Genomic DNA, 19,698 nt, shown 5'->3' with positions numbered 1-19,698 from the left:
CACCGTTGCACTGGATTTTACTCTGTGTGTGTGTTAAAGTGATCGTTATACACTCTGAAATGTGTGTTAAATGTTCAAACACAATCATAGGCTCATATTTGAAGTCTGTGTGAATTATAGGCTAGTTTATATTCAAATCAGCTTTACTTCAACGGCGAAAAACAGGAAAATAACATTCAATGATGCAAACTTCATCAAGAAGAGACAAATTCTGCTGGAAAGACAATAGTCATTGTTTATATTGATGTTATTTTTAATATTTCATTCAGGCTAATCCTGAGTATGTTGAGGGTTTTAAGGTCATATAGGCCTATTAGCGTTTTTTTGCCATTTAACATTTCCCAACAACGCATACTGTAAATCACAGTGTTTGTGAGGCGAGAGATGAGACTTTTAGGAAACAATTTGACTAACTTTTATGTGAATAACAACAGTACAAACACTGAGATGTGGGAGGCTGAATCCAGCTTGTTATTCACAGGTCTGTTCCAGCAATGCTAAGGCTATTCTAACTGATTTTCACCTCTGTTAAATTCATGGGTCCATAACTTCATAATGCTACTGTAAATATGTCTGCAAATCAGAGTCAACACTGGGTATGAGACACCTACCCTCAATGGCAGCTGAGCTATAGCACCACCAACTGGGCCAACAATGCAATGTCTCTTGCATTTTTGTCATATTTGTCAACTTCATGGGTCCATAACTTCATAATCTTACAGTAAAAATGTCTGATATTGTGCAGGCTGACGGTCGTCTGTCATAATTATAAGATGTAGAAACTGAAATTAGCTTAGTAATAATTGATTATTTTAAATTCTGACATAGTACGTCATAGGACCACTTGTCATAATTAAGATTAGTCTACCCCGTAATAATTGTGGTGTATGTTTTTTTGTTTGTTTGTTGTTGTGATGTTTTCCTTTACGAGCATTTAATAAAAAATAAAAAAAAAATTAGTCTACCCCGTAACGTTGCTGTGACCGCGCTTTCCGCGATCCCGCGCATAGACAGATCATCCTCTCTGCAGATATCGCGAGAGTTCCGCCTCATGCTCTATGTGCAGGTCGGAGTTCTACAGATCACGCGAGAATTGAGAGCGGCACTCTGAGTCTGACTGGGTTCTCTGCATTTATAAAATATGACACATTAATACAATATTAATATTATCACTGTTATAATAAACTGAAATTATGCCTTCTAGCATTTTTTCTGCATTTTTCCCTGTTTAAATTATGAATATCGTGTGTGATGTATTTTGAATGAGTTTGTTTAAAACCTTCAATGGACTTATTTCTTCATAATACACAGTCAAATCTGAATCCTGATACGAAACGATTAAACGATTTAAGCAGTCAATAAAGAACAATTAATAAAACATCCTAGCAGAAGAATGTCATAACTGCACTTAAAAACATAACATTTATGTAAATAGTTGATCAAACATTTAATGTTCACAAGAGTGAATATATAAGTCATTTATGACTCTCAGTTGATAGTCGATCTATTTTTATTTATTTATTTATTTGATGCAATGTCACGAAAACAATAGTTATTACAAATTCACATTGTCACATTAACATTCGCTGCCAGGAAATGAAAGAAAATAAATGAATAACAAAAATAGAAATATTACATAAAATCAAAGCTGTACAGTTTTTTTTACAGCGCTTTTTTTGTTTTTTGTTTGTTCCAAATGATTTACACATCATTTAAAGTCATTTAAAATGTGAAAATTACTTTAGTTTTGCATTGCAAATTGTCATTCTGAGTATATCCATATCTGTAACGAGTAATAATGATCGCTGCTCTCTGCCGCCCCCTGCCGCCCACACCCCGCCCACTCAGTTTCCGCCCCGCCCCCTTTCTTCTATATTTGGCCATGCCTTACTCGAGCGCCTGTGATTGGCCAGCGCGGTCTTGCAGCGGAATGACCCGGATGTGCATCGCGCGCCTCCCCTGCTGGAGCCCGGATGAGGAAGTGAAGCGCTGACAGGGCTGGGTTCCGTCAGAGAGTCGAAGCAGCACCGCGTCCAGATACACCGAAGCAGACCCGCACAGCGAACCGAACCGAGCCCGCTTCATCCCCGCAGAACCGAGCCCGAGAGCCGCAGACATGGTGAGAGACCCGCGGGGGCGCGCCTTATTGGGTCGATGCCCGTTTTAGGAAGAGCCGCGCTGCGCCTCGCAGAATCTGAGCCGAACACACACACACACACACACACACACACACACACACACCAGAACATAATACACACACTAGAACATTAACACACACTCCTATATTTTATAAAAGAAGAGCGTTTTAGGGGTTCTCAGGGGCTCGTGTTTCGAGTGTCCTGGTGTTCAGTGTGTCTCTGTATATTTATTTATGTGTGTGTGAGTTTAATATCTGTTTCATGTTTGGTGTGTGTTGTTTGAGATGTTAATGTAGAGTTGGTCTCTGTGGGGTTTAGTGTTTGTTGCATTGGTGTTTGTTTGGGTGTGTTTTGGGAGTTTTTGGGTAAAGAGTTGCAGGTTTTAGCCTGAGATTTCTATGTAATTGTGGGGTTTCTGTCCTGGGGTTGTTTTTGAGGCTTTGAGGGGGTCAATATCTGTTTCATCTGTCAGATGGGTTTAGTGTTTGATGGTTTTAGATAGTAAAAGACTGACGTGTTTACATTCTTCTCAAATGCGGGTCAGTTCAGGATCATGATGTGTTCGCACTGGAGCCGAATCTGATATCGCCACATTTAAAAACATGTGAACGTGTCTCATTTTCCGTCATTAAATTGTCCATGTTATTAATATCAATAATAAAGTGTCATTGTTTTCAGTGTTCAGGTTTCAGTGTTCCGTTTAAACGTTTTCTGCGTTTTGGCTCTTCGTTTACACGACAGTGGCGTTTTGGGGGCATGACAACTTTTAAAAACAGGATTTAAAGTGTGAGATTGTGAAAATGAGACCTTTATCGTCTCTGTGTGAACTACAAAAACACAAATCATGCACGCGCGTTACGTGTTCAGTCATAGTAGCGTTAGGGTTTCTTTACGCAGTGACATCGCCATCTACTGGCCTGACGCCAGAATAATAGTTTTCACGGATCAGTTTGACAATGTTGTCGTCTGTATATGTGCGAAAATGCACAGTAAATACTCTTCCGTGTTTAGTACGTCGTGTAAATGCACCGTTAGACATTTAGGGTTCGAGAGTTCGATAATTTGGGGTCAGTATTGGAAGGTTTAGTATTGATGTATCTGACATTCGAGATGTGTTTGACAGGTTTTCTGTTAGTATTTCATATTTTTAGGGATGCGCGATATATCGGAACATGCCGACATATGTTCATTTTTAATGTTATCGGCTCATATTAGCCGATATGTATTTTTTCCTTCAGCTGAGACACTTCAGATGCGCGCTGTTCAACAAGATGGTTTTGAATTGCTTGAAATATGATTAACGTACAGTTCAGCGCAACGCAATCCGTCATATCAGCTACATAAAATCATAACGAGAACATCATAATTGTGTGTTTGGGACATGGATTTAATGGTGAGACTTTAACTCAAAAATTCTATAAAAAATAGTTTTTTAGATTTATCGGCCAATATATCGGTTATAATTCCCAAGAATTATCGGTTATCGGCCAAAACGTTCGTATCGGTGCATCCCTAAATATTTGTTGCTTTTACCGTCCTCTGGGATTTGGGAGTTTAATATTTTGGGGTTTATTGTCTATGTTTGTTTAGAGGCTTTGGGTGCTCAATATTTAAGTATGATTGACTGTAAATTGAATTTCTCTAATAATGTGAATCTTATTTGTAAGAAAGTGAATCAAAGGCTGTATTCGTGCTATTAGGAAACAGAGAAACTTCTGTAAGTTGATCTGCAAAGAGTTTGTATTAGTTTAATTTAGAGTATAACATAACTGTGTGGTTTGGATGAGTTCATCTGTGAATAAAGTAAAGTTAGACAGAATTACAAGAGTAGCAGGAAGCATTATATTTGCTCACTATAGCGAGACACAACACACCCTTCGAATCACGTCTTTGAATCATTAGCATCTCGCCATCACGAAGAAGATTAAAGCAATATATAAACAAACTTTTGGCCCAAATGCATTAATTCTTTTGAATAAGACTTAGGAAATGTGAGTATTTTAATCTTGATGTGTGCTGTTTTGTGAATGTATGGCGAGACGAAAGTCCAATTTTCAGCTAAGGCTGAACAAATAAAGAACTACAGTTAATTAAAGGGTTAATATTTCTGAATCTGATGGGTTTGTTGGGGGTTTTGGTGATATTTTGACAGAAGTGTTTAATCGGTAATGCTGTGCAACTAGGTGTTTATTTCACGTCAACGGCCGTCAGATGAAACTCGCGGTAGTTTCGGTGTTTGAGGGTTTCAGGGTCGCAGTGTTTTGACGTGTAATGTATGAGATTTATAGATGTATAGATTTATAGATGTATAGATTTATGAGATATATAGATGTATAGATGTATGAGATATATAGATGTATAGATATATAGATGTATGAGATTTATAGATGTATAGATGTATGAGTTATATAGATATATAGATGTATAGATGTATGAGATATATAGATGTATAGATTTATGAGATATATAGATGTATAGATGTATAGATATATAGATGTATAGATGTATCAGTAAGAGAGACGGTGAGGTTGAAGTAAAGTTCAGTCTAAACCTGGAGACAGATGTTTATAACTTCAGCAGTGACTGTGTGAGAGTTCATGTTTAGATGTTCTGCTCTCAGCGAACCACATTTAGGCCGGGAGCAGGTGGTTTGGATCCCAGCGTGCCCTTTGACCCCTCACACACACACACGAGTGTAAACTCCTTGCTGAATAAAAGTATTGAGTCCTCTCTTTGATTGATTGATCATGTGTGTTCCAGAACGAGCAGCAGTTGGACTGTGCGCTGGACCTGATGAGGCGTCTGCCTCCGCAACAGATCGAGAAGAACCTCAGCGACCTCATCGACCTGGTCAGTGTGTGTTCCCTCGCTCCTCTGACCTCTGACCTCTGTGGGTTTAACGACCCCCTCAAACATCACTGTAACACACATGTGAAGAACATTCATTTATTTGTGTTTTCATTTTAGTTTTAGTATTTTTGTAATTAGATTTTTTTTAGTTGTTAAAATATTTCTATTTACTTGTTTAATTATTTTCATTTTAGCGATTTTATGTGCTTATATCCCATTTGTTTTTTTACATATTTCTATTTAACTTTAATTTCTATTTTAGTATTAGTGTGTTTCTCCAGTAAATGACTCGGATTGTTGAAGACTACAGTAATCTTCAGTTACAGGCTTTGATAATGTTTTCAGTGCATCATAAACTACTGTTATGATATTTTATTGTGTTTTCTGCGCTGTTTTCATTATGTGTAGAGTTGAATATGTGCTCCTGGGAGTGAAAGCTCTTGTGTGAACTGTGTTAGCGTTGGGTCTGTTATTAGCGCTGGTGTCAGTCACACTGCTGGAGTGTGTGTGTGTGTGTGTGTGTGACAGGAATCCACTTCCTCTCCGGCAGGGTGAATCATTTGTTCTGTGTGTGTGTGTGTGTGTTTAGGTGCCCAGCCTGTGTGAAGATCTGCTGTCGTCTGTGGATCAGCCGCTGAAGATCGCTCGCGATAAAGTCGTGGGCAAAGACTATCTGCTGTGCGACTACAACCGCGACGGCGACTCCTACAGGTCGGAGCTCAACCCATGTTCACACACACCACAAACTCTTAGTTTTAAGTGATTTACGAAATATTCATTCAATTGTTTGTCGTTTGATTCACCACTGTTTTTGATGATGAATTTGTGTTAAATCACGAATACAGAAAAATGTAAAAAGTGATAAAACAATTAGTATCTGTCCTATTATTGTTACAATTTTAATAAATGAAGTTAACAGGGTTTTTTTTTTTTATTATTTGGATTAAATGTTCTTTTTCGTTATTCAAGTTTAATTAAAACAGTGAAAAACGCATTCCAGTAAAATGGAAAATGAATTTGGGAAAACAAAATGTATTTCATACAAAATTTAATTTGTTAAACTCTTAACAGATTGTTGTTAAATTGCATAAATTTTTACAATTGTAATTAATTAGACATGCTTTTTGATTACTAAAACTTAATTTAACCATTCCGGAGCGATTTGAAACGGGAAGTGTATGATCCAGGAATTAATTATAAAAGTTTCATGATTTCAGTTAATTAGACATGCGTTTTGAATGCTATCGTTTAATTAAACCATTAAAGGGGAAACCAGAACAATGAAAACCACCATAGTAAAAATTAAATTAAATCTAGGAAAAATCTTTCACATGCCCCACACCAGAGTGAAAGGAAACGCCGTCAAACCCGTGGGATGTCATGCGTGTTTGTGTGCTCTGATGATGTCATGCGTGTTTGTCTGCTCTGATGATGTCATGCGTGTTTGTCCGCTCTGATGATGTCATGCGTGTTTGTGCGGTCTGATGTCATGCGTGTTTGTGTGCTCTGATGATGTCATGCGTGTTTGTGCGCTCTGACGATGTCATGCGTGTTTGTGTGCTCTGATGTCATGCATGTTTGTGCGCTTTGATGATGTCATGCGTGTTTGTGCGCTTTGATGATGTCATGCGTGTTTGTGTGCTCTGATGTAATGCATGTTTGTTTGTGCGCTTTGACGATGTCATGCATGTTTGTGTGCTCTGATGTCATGCGTGTTTGTGCGCTTTGACGATAGGTGTGTTCGACATCGCCTGCGGCTGGATGCAACCGATCGGCGAGAATAGCCGCGTGCAGGCGGGGAGGAGCTGCAAATGGAGACGTGAAGTCGGACAATTTCTGGTTCCCGTAGTGACGGCTCACGTGGTGTTTGCATGCTTTACCACAGCCTAAGTGAAATAAATGCAACATTTGCCAAATAAACAGATATTTCAGACACATTTTCATTCAACACTTTACTGCTTCATACAGCATCTGTTTGAACTGGAATAAAGTTCAAAATAAGCCTATAATCAATGACGTGGAATCAACGTTTTTTAATCAGTTTTATTTTGATAAACCTGATAAACATGACACAATATAACATCGGGACTACATAAAAAGACTGTTTACTGTTATAGAAAACAGATTTGTGAGCTTTAGTGGAACTAAATGTGCGAGAATAAACACGAAACGCACGTGATCGTTGTCATGCGTTGAATCCGACGAATCGTGGAACAGCTGTGACATCATCAGAGCTCGTGCAGCCGCTCTTGAGAAGCTGCGCTGGCTGAGTCCTCCGGCTACTCTCGTATCGCTCTCGCGGTACTTTGATGGCATATGTCACAGTCACGTGGAGTCAGCGCTGCATCAAGTCGGACAAAATTTCTAACCGGCATGCACTGTTTCAAGTCAGCCGACGATCGGTCTGCGCAGAGCTGCATGAAGTCCAACAAGCCTAAGGTCATGCATGTTTGTGCTCTGATGTCATGCGTGTTTGTGCGCTTTGACGATGTCATGCGTGTTTGTGTGCTCTGATGTCATGCGTGTTTGTGCGCTTTGATGATGTCATGCGTGTTTGTGTGCTCTGATGATGTCATGTCATGCGTATTTGTGCGCTCTGATGTCATGCGTGTTTATGGGCTCTGTCTGATGTCATGCGTGTTTGTTTGTGTGCTCTGATGATGTCATGCGTGTTTGTGTGCTCTGATGTCATGCGTGTTTGTGCTCTGATGTCATGCGTGTTTGTGTGCTCTGATGTCATGCGTGTTTGTGTGCTCTGATGTCATGCGTGTTTGTGTGCTCTGATGTCATGCGTGTTTGTGCTCTGATGTCATGCGTGTTTGTGCGCTTTGACGATGTCATGCGTGTTTGTGTGCTCTGATGATGTCATGTCATGCGTATTTGTGCGCTCTGATGTTATGCGTGTTTATGGGCTCTGTCTGATGTCATGCGTGTTTGTTTGTGTGCTCTGATGATGTCATGCGTGTTTGTGTGCTCTGATGTCATGCGTGTTTGTGCTCTGATGTCATGCGTGTTTGTGTGCTCTGATGTCATGCGTGTTTGTGTGCTCTGATGTCATGCGTGTTTGTGCTCTGATGTCATGCGTGTTTGTGCGCTTTGACGATGTCATGCGTGTTTGTGTGCTCTGATGTCATGCGTGTTTGTGCGCTTTGATGATGTCATGCGTGTTTGTGTGCTCTGATGATGTCATGTCATGCGTATTTGTGCGCTCTGATGTTATGCGTGTTTATGGGCTCTGTCTGATGTCATGCGTGTTTGTTTGTGTGCTCTGATGATGTCATGCGTATTTGTGCGCTCTCATGATGTCATGCGTGTTTGTTTGTGTGCTCTGATGATGTCATGCGTGTTTGTGTGCTCTGATGATGTCATGCGTGTTTGTGGGCTCTGATGTCATGCGTGTTTGTGTGCTCTGATGATGTCATGCGTGTTTGTTTGTGGGCTCTGATGATGTCATGCGTGTTTGTTTGTGTGATCTGATGATGTCATGCGTGTTTGTTTGTGGGCTCTGATGATGTCATGCGTGTTTGTTTGTGGGCTCTGATGATGTCATGCGTGTTTGTGGGCTCTGATGATGTCATGCGTGTTTGTTTGTGGGCTCTGATGATGTCATGCGTGTTTGTGTCTTCTCATGTCACACGTGTGTTTGGTTTGTGCGCTCTTGATGTCATGCATGTTTGCTCGCTCCGATGATGTCACGTGTGTGTTTGGTTTGCGCGCTCTGATGATGTCACGTGTGTGTGTGTCCCAGATCCCCCTGGAGTAATAAGTATGAGCCCCCGATCGACGACGGAGCGATGCCGTCCGCGCGGCTCAGGAAGCTGGAGGTGGAGGCCAACAACGCCTTCGACCAGTACCGAGACCTGTGAGTACAAGCCCCTCCCCCTCAGCGCCCACCGCGCTGCCATTGGCTGACGCGCTCTGCTCCGCCCACAGGTACTTCGAGGGCGGGGTCTCCTCCGTCTACCTGTGGGATCTGGATCACGGGTTCGCCGGAGTCATCCTCATCAAGAAGGCCGGCGACGGCTCCAAGAAGATCAAGGGATGCTGGGACTCCATCCATGTGGTGGAGGTGCAGGTGAGACACACATCCAGGAACTGATGTCATTTGGAAAGGCAGCGAAACAGGATGTGTTTGAGTGAGAGTGTGTGTGTGTGTGTGTGTGTTTTCAGGAAAAGTCCAGCGGCCGCACGGCCCATTATAAACTCACGTCCACCGTCATGCTGTGGCTTCAGACCACCAAAACCGGCTCTGGAACCATGAACCTGGGCGGCAGCCTCACTCGACAGGTAACACACACACACACACACACACACACACACAGAGCTGTGTGTCCAGTTACTGCTGCTGACCTGTGTGTGTGTGTGTCTCAGATGGAGAAAGATGAGACGGTCGGTGAATCTTCCCCTCACATCGCCAACATCGGACGCTTAGTGGAGGTGATTCTCACTCACACACACACACACACACACACACTAATAGCACATCTAACACTACTGGTGTGTAGAGTCAGTAATATGAGCTCAGATCACAGCAGAGATGAACACTGATGACAGAACACAGACAACTCTTGCTCACGCACACACACACGCGCTTCAGTGCTAGCTTCGGCTACACGTCGTCATACATGCTTAAACTGAGTGTGTGTGTGTGTGTGTGTCCTTTAGGACATGGAGAACAAGATCCGCTCCACTCTCAATGAGATTTACTTCGGCAAGACCAAGGACATCGTGAACGGCCTGAGGTACGATCACATGACACACACTCGCAGAGCCCATCCTCCCTGAACACAAATGAGTCACAGCGCGCCAATCAAACTTCACAACTGGACACGGCGAGAGAAACACCTCGAGCGAGTGCTGCTTTTTAAGTTTAATGTATTTTTTTTTTTCAGTTTACTGCTAAGGAAACATTTAGTTTTTCAACTAATATTGCAGCTTCATTTCAGTTGACAGAACAGTGTTTTGAATAGTTTGGTGTTAGTCGTGGATAATAACCTGATTCTGATTCATTATCTGAACGAACTGGTTCAGAAGAGTCGTTTGATTGTGAATCGGTGTGTGAGAACCGAAGAGATGCACGTGTTTTCCTTCTGCGAATCAGAAAATCGACATTTTTACCCACAGTTTCCAAATGAAGTTGAAGTTTCGGGTTTTTTAAAGTCATTTACAAAGTCAGTTTCTGATTCGTTATTCTGGTCGCGAATGGATTAATTAATAATGACAGATTCATCATCTCTTCCTGCTGAGGTTTCCTCATATCTCTCCACTGTTTTCCATTCCTCTGTGTCTGTCTGTCTCTCTCTCTCTCTGTCTCTCGGTGTCTCTCTATCATTGTGTCGATGGGCTCCAGATCTATCGAGTCTCTTCCTGATAATCAAAAGTACCGTCAGTTGCAGCGGGAGCTCTCTCAGGTTCTGACCCAGCGTCAGATCTACATTGACTAGGGTCAGAGGCGTGTGTGTGTGTGTGTGTGCCTGCACGACCTCTTTAAACACACTAACTGCATGCAGGTGCATTCTGGGTACATTAATGTGTGAGATGAAGGATAACTCTTCTCGATTCCTCTGTGTATTTCAACATGAGTGTGAAGCGTTCGGCGAGTTGTTCTTTATGGTGTGTTTAACCCTGATGATGACCGCTCGAGCAATAACACTGAATGTGAACGATATCTGAGGGTTATTTTCGAACTTATTGGAATCGTTAAATTAAAGCGATATGAGTTACACTCATGCGGATGATTCAGTTTGCAATAGAAAAGTGGTGTAAATGTGTGTGTTCCTGTCTAACGTGTGTGTGTGTGTGTGTGTTTCAGGAGCGTCCAGACGCTGGCGGATAGGTCGAAGCAGGATGCTCTGAAGAACGACCTGATGATCGCGCTTAGCCAACGCGGCAAACAGCAAAGCTAGAGTCCATCTCTCTCTCTCTGTCTCTCCACCTCACTTGTCTCTCTCTCTCTCCGTCTGTGGAAAACAAATGAAAAAGGCTTTTTGTTTTTTTGTTCAATGCACCTGTCTCTCTCTCTCTCTCTGTCTGTCTGTCTCTGGTCTGTAATCATGTAGTATTAAAACAGTGCTGGTTGTTTCTGTCTGGTTGATGACATCACTGTGGGGGCGGAGCTTTTCTCCCGCCAATCAGAAGAACACGTTTTCCAGGAGAGGCGGGATATATAAATATATATAAATATACACACATGTATGTATTATGACCTTTATCATTAATATTGATTTTGCTGTTAATATTAAACGTTTTGTTTGAATCCACACAGTGAGTGTGAGTGTGTATATGTGCGAGTGTGTGTGTGTTGAATGCGTCATTAACAAAATCAGCAAATATATTCCTCCCGTCTCTCTCTGTCCATCTGGAGGCGTCAGACGATTTCGTTGTTTTCTTCAGGGTGGATTATTATTATGTCAAGTTTATTTTTTTTCTTTTGGTCTTTTTTTGTTCGTTTTTTGTAAAGCTCAGTTTGTTGTTTTAGGGCCTCCAGCTACAATAAAAACAGCAAAAACGAACTGTGTGTTATGTTTGTTTAAAACGTGTTACTGTAAAATGCTGGGAAACATACACAAGTTGCTTTGGTGCTCGACAATAATTTTACTCGTACTCTTTTTCACATAGTAAAATCCATAACACGTTAATCAATATTTCATTCCATACATCCATTTCATTTGTTTAGGCTGGAAGATATCCAGTTAATCGGCCGTTTTCTCTCATCTCTCGTCTTCTCTGAAGATCAATTAATCATATTTTAAAGAAATCCTTTAATCCTCAGGAAAAAGAGCGCGAATCTTCTCCGAGCCGTTGCTGGGCAGATTAGGAGACTTTATAAACGTGAAAACTTTAGGTCGAGATACTGTTGTAAACTGTTAATTAAACGATTTGACCCCATATAAATCATTTAGTTATGGCGCGAACTAGTTGCTTCGTTCAGACTTTTCTTTTCCCGCTTCACATCATCAGCAGAACAGCGCCCCCTATCGACGGTCCAATACAAACGCAGCTCACAGGGCACGTGCTGCTATTGATTTAAACGAGTCAGGGCAGTAAATATTAATATTTAACGCATTGGTAGGTATAAACAGTATGTGCCACAGAAACACTCGTTATTTCAACATTATAGATTTGACTTAACTGTGAGGTAAAAAGGGAATAAATAAATGCGCATGCGCTGACATGTTCGGGACAGCAGGAGGCGCCAAGGTGACATCATCAAACATTTCTGGGGGAAAATAATTCATAAAATGTTATTTAAACTACTCATGTGCTCGGTTAATGCACCAGTCACACAAACTCCCACGCGGAGAAGCGAGCGGCTCCTTTCACTGTGACTGATATTTAAAATGTGTTTGTTTTTTATTTAGCCGTTGCTGTTTAATTTTAAAATTGAGGATTTAGCTGATTATTTTTAAAATTTTGTTTAATGATGTTGTTGCTGATCAAATCAAATAACCTAAATCATCAGTAACACAATCGTCAGGTTTTTTGTTTGTTTATTAGCCTAAATTTGTATTAGACGGTTTAATGGAACGTTAAGAACGTTCATTTTACCGTTTAAATTGTTTTCTTGGTTTAGCGAACTTAAACATTCCTTTTGATCATTTTGCAGTCATATAGGAGACGAAGAACTTTCTGAAAGCAGTAACGGAAGAAAAAAAAAACAAATAGACAAACGCACGTTCCAATAACGAAATGTTTTATTGATAACGTTTTGAGAACATTATTAAAGAGATAACTGAACGAACGTTCTAGCTCTAGCGCGAAGGCCTATAGGGCATTTCAGAATGTTTGTAAACAATAGGCACCGCGATACTTCCGGGTGGCAGAACGCGAGCGGCTTCCATTGACTAACTGAAGAGATCCAGCCGTCAACTGAACAGTTACACAGTTAAAATCAATTTTTGTTGATCAAAGTTGAATCTATGGCGAAAATATGTTGTGTTTGGGGTTGAGCCACCAGATAGGCTATACAGCAAAAGGTGTAGCCTAGTTTTTTTTTTTTATCGATTTCCTTCAGAAAAAAGTAAATCTATCCAGCAGAACCTGTGGGTGAGGAGGTTAAAGCGAGTGGACGTCGTCAAAAGTGCATGTCATCTACTAATTATGAGCCTGAGCCCGATTTAAACCCAACCATTTTAATACGTGGGTCGTTATATAACTGACGTTCTCAACTAACTTAGTTATTTCTATTAACCTTACTTTCTATGTTACTTTCTTTTGAGCGGTGAGTAAATGCTTCTTCATCGTAAATGCTTCTGATTGGCCAATGCGTTCAATAAATCAACACATATGTCTGTGATTGGCTACATCGCTCATCGCTGCAGTCACGTTATAAAATGAAACTCTGCCATGTAAGTCATTTCTATCTTGTTTTAGTTGTTCTTGTTGCTTTTCTGCAACAGATGAATACAAATGTATTCGTTTTTATTTGCTTTATTCATAGATATTTCTAGTTTGCGGGAGTCCCGCGAATCGTTTTATTCTCCTGCAATCCGCACACACATTACCGCCCGTACTCGGCTATAAGATCTAGTCCCGCGCCGCGGTCTAGTGTGTTGGGAGTGCACGTCTCTAGATCAAAGAATCTAAGCTTTAATGATCATGTTAACTATGTCTGAATTTGCACCACGTCTGTTCTTGAATCAACTGTTGAAATGTAGATTAGGCTTCTGCCGGCGGTGTGTCTCCCTCCATGCAATTTACTAGTGTTGCCATAGGGACGCTTCGGCTTTTGCCACCCGGAAGAACGTCTTTTATTGTTGTGACGTCATGGTGAATTGTCGTATAAGAAAAGCGCGAATTTATTATTATTAACGTTCTATTTACGTTGCTAGAACGTTTGTTTATATTTTGTTAAACCGTTCCCCGTTTGCTTGATTATTTGCATCTTTATTGCCTTTTCTGGAACTTGACAGCTGTGTATTTGTATTAGTGCACTTTATTAAATAGTAATACAACAACTTTAATCCTCTTTCAAATATAAAGGAATACAATTCTTTATTCAGTAAAATGACTTGATTTTCCTCTCCTCCAGAGCAGATCTTCTGAATAGCATCGGCAGGGTGTCTTGGGGCAGTTTGCCCTTTTAAGATATTGCCCCCACCTCTCTCTCTCTCTCTCTCTCTCTCTCTCTCTCTCTCTCTCTCTCCCTCTCTCCCACCCACCCCCAGAATCAGGTTTATGTTAATGATCCCCCTCCCCGGATTCACTGGAGGTGTGTGTGTGCGTGTGTGACCGCAGTCCGTGGATCAGCATGGAGACTCCACACGCCAACTTTGAAGGGAAAAACTGGATGTAATTCATTCTCCGTGGAAGAGCAGCAGCGAGAAGTAATGAAGTGGGATTTGTTGCTCATTGTTTTCGGGTGGTTTGAACTCCCGTGGCTCGTGGATTGTTTCGATGTGCACGTGAGTGAGGATGCGGGACCGGGCAACGCGATCGCGATCACCGGCTCCTGCGCGCTGGACCAGCTCATCATTCCCCGGTTTGCGGAGAGTTTCCTTCGCCGGGACGCGGGATGGCTCACTTTCTCCGGCGCTTTGAACTGCGAATCGGTTCTTTCGAACCCGTTCACTGTGTACACGATCATGGACTGCGCGGATAACAACGCGTCTGGGTTTAGACACCTTTTAACCAGCCGGTATAATGTGCACGTTCACGGGAAAAACTGCGCGTTTAGGCGCAAACGTGAAAAAGAACTAGACGTGGAGATCATAAGTTTAATAGATGCTTCAGAGTGCCATGAGGCGGACACCGCTGTTTTTCGTGTGTTTGATGTGTTACCCGGCAACCCGACGCAGTGTAACGTAACCGGGACTTCGGCGCTTTATGTCTCCGAGGGTCGTTTGTTTACTTCGGCTCCGCTTTGTTTCCCTCGCGACTCTATGCTAGAGTTTCAACTGCGCTGCGTGGGATGCACGCGTACGGGTGTCGCGCATGCGCACTGGCGCGTGGGTCGCGGTCCGTTCACTCAAACACACCTGAGGACGTTACTTAAACGGGCCGCGCGCTCAAACTCAGGCCTTCTGAGCAGGGGGAGAAGGAACGTAAACAATAACCCTCAGTTTCAACCTCCCATGTATCAAGTGTCTGTTCCAGAGAATCAACCATCCGGGACTTTTGTTGTCGTTTTAAAAGCATTTGACCCGGATGAGGGTGAAGCTGGCAGGCTGGAATACTTCTTAGAGGCCTTGTTTGATAGTCGTTCCAACAATCTTTTCGCTGTTGACCCAGCGAGCGGCATCGTTTCCACCGTGGAGATACTAGATAGAGAAACGAAGGACACGCATGTGTTCAGAGTCACGGCTGTGGATCACGGAACGCCACGTCGCACTGCCATGGCAACGCTCACCGTAACGGTTAGCGATACGAACGATCACGACCCCGTCTTCGAGCAGGAGGACTATAAAGAAAGCGTGCGAGAAAATCTTGAAATCGGTTATGAGGTCCTGACTGTACGTGCCACGGATGGCGACGCTCCCGTCAACGGAAACATCCTTTATCATTTGCTAAACAATGGGACTAACGACGTGTTCGAGATCGATTCCCGCTCCGGCGTTATTCGCACACGAGGCCTAGTTGACCGTGAAACTGTCGAATCCTACATGCTACTGGTTGAAGCGAACGATCAAGGTCGTGACCCCGGGCCTCGTAGTGCTACGGCAACCGTGTGCATCGTCGTGGAGGATGATAACGACAACGCACCACAGTTTAGCGAGAAACGCTATGTCGTTCAAGTTCCCGAAGACTTGACGCCAAACACGGAAATCCTGCAGGTTACGGCGACCGACCAGGACCGCGGGAACAACGCCGTGGTCCATTTTAGCATCATGAGTGGAAACACGCGAGGCCAGTTCTACATTGACGCTCAGACAGGGAAATTAGACCTTGTGAGTCAGCTTGATTACGAGATCAATAAAGAGTACATGCTTCGCATTCGAGCGCAAGATGGTGGACGGCCGCCACTCTCCAACATCAGCGGCCTTGTCACGGTGCAAGTGCTTGACGTTAACGACAACGCTCCAATATTCGTCAGCACTCCGTTCCAGGCTACGGTCCTAGAGAACGTTCCCGTCGGATATTCCGTCATTCACATTCAAGCTATAGACGCCGATGCTGGCGATAACTCCCGTTTGGAATACCGTCTCACAGAGACCACGCCAAACTTCCCGTTCGCCGTCAACAACAGCACAGGCTGGATTATCGTAGCAGCCGAGTTGGATAGAGAAAGCGTGGACTTTTATAACTTCGGAGTGGAGGCGCGCGACCATGGAACGCCACCTATGTCTTCCTCCGCTAGCATTAGCATGACTATTCTAGACGTCAACGACAACAACCCTGAGTTCACGCAGAAGGCGTATTACATGCGTCTAAACGAGGACGCGGCCGTAGGAACGAGTGTCGTAACCGTGTCCGCCGTTGATCAGGATATCAACAGCGTAGTGACGTATCAGATCTCAAGCGGAAACACCAGAAACCGTTTCTCGATTACTAGCCAAAGCGGCGGAGGCTTAATAACGCTCGCGTTACCGCTAGACTACAAGCTGGAGCGACAGTACGTGCTAACCGTCACAGCATCAGACGGCACGCGCTTCGACACAGGGAAGGTTTACGTCAACGTCACAGATGCTAACACTCACAGACCAGTCTTCCAGAGCTCACATTACACCGTCAACATCAACGAGGACCGGGGCGTCGGCACCACAGTGGTAATGATCAGCGCAACAGACGAGGATACGGGTGAAAATGCTCGGATTACGTACTTCATGGACGATAGCATCCCTCAGTTTCACATCGACGCAGACAGTGGAGCCGTAACCACACGGATGGAGCTGGACTACGAGGATCAAGTTTCGTTCACGCTCGCCATCACGGCTCGAGACAACGGCATCCCGCAGAAATCCGACACTACGTACCTTGAGATCCTTGTGAACGACGTGAACGACAACTCGCCTGTGTTCCTGCGGGATCGTTACTTAGGCTCCGTCACAGAAGACATTCCCGTGTTTTCTAGTGTTTTGCAGGTCTCCGCGACCGACCGCGACTCAGGCCTCAACGGGCGAGTCTTCTACACGTTCCAGGGTGGAGAGGACGGCGACGGCGACTTCATCATCGAGTCCACGTCGGGAATCGTCCGTACGCAACGACGGCTTGACCGAGAAAACACGCCTATCTATAACCTCCAAGCGTTTGCGGTTGATAAAGGAGTTCCGGCGCTCAAAACGCTGGTTGACATTCAAGTAACCGTTTTGGATGTGAACGATAACCCGCCTGTGTTCGAGAAAGATGAGTTTGATATCTTCGTGGAGGAGAACAGTCCCATCGGCCTTGTTGTGGCTCACATATCCGCGTCAGACCCGGACGAAGGCAGCAACGCTCAAATCATGTACCAAATTGTCGAAGGCAACATTCCCGAGGTCTTCCAACTGGACATCTTCTCCGGAGAGCTCACCGCTCTGACCGACCTCGACTACGAGACCCGTTCGGAATACGTCATCGTGGTTCAGGCCACATCTGCTCCGCTAGTCAGCAGAGCCACAGTCCACATCAAACTCGTCGACAGGAACGACAACATCCCCGTCCTTAAGAACTTCCAGATTATTTTCAACAATTATGTCACCGATAAGACCAGCAGCTTCCCTTCGGGAGCGATCGGGCGGATCCCGGCGCACGACCCGGACGTCTCGGATCAGCTCCACTACAGCTTTGAGGCGGGAAACGAGCTGAATTTGGTGATTCTGAACCGGAGCACCGGAGAGATCCGACTCAGCCGAGCCCTGGACAACAACAGACCGCTGGAGGCGTCCATGAGGATCTCAGTCTCAGGTAAGAAGCGGTTTCGTTCAGTTCTACACAGGGGCTTTCGCACCGGGTAGTTCTAGGAATTCAGTACCAGCCACCAGGGTGTTGACCCGAGAACTAATGGTTCTCTTAGGAACGTTTACCTGGTTGCGTTCGCACCGCCAGTAGGAACTCTGATGTGACGTAAGCTATGCTTGTTGTTGTGACTTTTATTTTGACATTGCTTAGAAAGTACACATTGTATGTATATAAAGTAGACAGTGATGAAGAGTTATGATCGTATGTCTAGTGTCGCGGAGCAGAAATACATAATCACGTTTCTCTCGGTCTCCTCAAAGTTGCGTTGCATTTTCTCCTCAGTGTAGAATTTAAGAGCTTCATCTATCACTGTTTTACAAGTTCGTAGAGTCAGTATCTGGAGTAAATAGATTAGGGGCTTTCGCACTGGAGGAACCTGTTCATGATACATAGAACTATAGGCGGGAGTTCCCGGATTGGGATAGGCTGATTCTGGATCAGTGAGATCCGTCTGTGTTGTTATTGCCGGAGTCTCTAAAACCCGTCTGAACGGAGGCGGAGTTAAAGCTCATTTGCATTTAAAGGGACACACATTTTTGCACACACCCAAGAAGGTGCAAATTTGGTAATCTATAATAAACGATCTGGGGGAATTTGAGCGGAAATCTCACACACATTCAGGGGACGTCTGGTGAAGAGGGGCATAATATGTTGAAGTCTATACTTTTTGACAACTCTACATGTATGTGCTTCTCCAGCAGTTTTGTGAGAGGCTTGCGTGACATGAGCATTTGCAGCTCTCGCTGATGTATAATACATGACCTCTGCTCGGCATTAATACATGAGCGAGCGAACGAGTCGCTGCGGGACACAGTGTTGGTTTAGCGGATCTGTCTCCATTTCCTTCAGGTTGTTTGACATTGAAGCAGATCTTCCTCCATTAACCATTAGTCGTGAGTGTGTGTGTGTGTGTGTGTAGCGGTCAGTTCTTCACGTGATTGCGTGACTGCGGCCTCCGGGGAAACTCGCTCGACTGGCTTTATATGATTTTTGAGCGTTCTGACGGAAAGATACATTGCAGGCCAATTATTATGAGACAAAACTGCAGAAATATGTCTGTTTAGTTGAGTTTTATAGGTGCTGACAGAAATGATCAAGTCTAGACCGTTGGAATACGAATAAAACCTCAAATAAATGACTTCTCTTAGCTAACATGAGTTCTCCGAGCAGCATTAGCAACAGTTCTGCTCAATATACTGTAGGTATAAAAGCTGTATGATGGAGCAACTGGCCCCGGGGTCGTTCGAGCCCTGCTTTACATGCGCTTAAATCACGAGTCCAGCTTCAGCGGCTCTTTGTGTGTGTGGTGCCTGAGGGTCAAAGGTCAGATGTGTAAGAACCGTTAGCGTTCGTTAGCTCATCCCGATGCCTTGAGTGTCTTTAATGAAAGAGGAAGAGACCCTAGTGACACATGACTGTGTGTGTGTGTGTGTGTGTGTGTGTGTGTGTGTGATCGATTCATACATGTCTAACAGCTGGTGCTTCGCCTCAGCCAATCAGAGAGCTAGACTCAGCACTCGCATCACACCTGCTGAGTGTGTGTGTGTGTGTGTGACTGAGTGAGTGTGTCAGTGCCATGCTGAGAGTGTGTATATGTTTGTGTGTGTGTGTGTGTGTGTGTGTGTGTGTGTGTGTGTGTGTGTGCTTAAGAGCTCAATATGACGTGTTCATGAACACAAATCCCGTCTCAGTGTTTCATCACTCAAGGCTTTACTGCTATTTACTGTGTGGATTTACAGCGGCAGAGAAAGAACATCAGCATCTGATAATCTCTCACACAGATGCTGGAAACACACACACACACACACACACAGATGCTGGAAACACACCACTG

The 19,698-nt window shown here is 43.7% G+C and overlaps 2 protein-coding genes across 2 annotated transcripts in view; both read left to right on the top strand.

Annotated features, from left to right (window-relative positions):
- The first annotated feature begins 1,953 nt into the window (after positions 1-1,953).
- capzb (capping actin protein of muscle Z-line subunit beta) lies at positions 1,954-11,500 on the top strand. The gene is made up of 9 exons (XM_039682599.2): positions 1,954-2,119; positions 4,899-4,988; positions 5,578-5,699; positions 8,737-8,850; positions 8,922-9,063; positions 9,159-9,275; positions 9,360-9,425; positions 9,654-9,730; positions 10,801-11,500. Exons 1-9 carry the CDS (start codon positions 2,117-2,119, stop codon positions 10,892-10,894), a joined length of 825 nt encoding a protein of 274 aa, XP_039538533.1. The 5' UTR covers positions 1,954-2,116; the 3' UTR covers positions 10,895-11,500.
- A 2,696-nt stretch (positions 11,501-14,196) lies between these two features.
- celsr2 (cadherin, EGF LAG seven-pass G-type receptor 2) overlaps positions 14,197-19,698 on the top strand; it is a 46,779-nt gene continuing 41,277 nt past the window's right edge. Inside the window, exon 1 of the mRNA XM_039682635.2 lies at positions 14,197-17,810. Coding sequence (XP_039538569.2) covers positions 14,318-17,810 — 3,493 coding nt within the window. The 5' untranslated portion in view covers positions 14,197-14,317. The remainder of the gene's footprint in view (positions 17,811-19,698) is intronic.

This window comes from Pimephales promelas, chromosome 2 (assembly GCF_988280905.1).
Source record: "Pimephales promelas chromosome 2, fPimPro1.hap1.1, whole genome shotgun sequence".
In the NCBI taxonomy this organism is placed as follows: Eukaryota; Metazoa; Chordata; class Actinopteri; order Cypriniformes; family Leuciscidae; genus Pimephales; species Pimephales promelas.
This window is presented reverse-complemented; position numbering and strand designations above follow the sequence as displayed.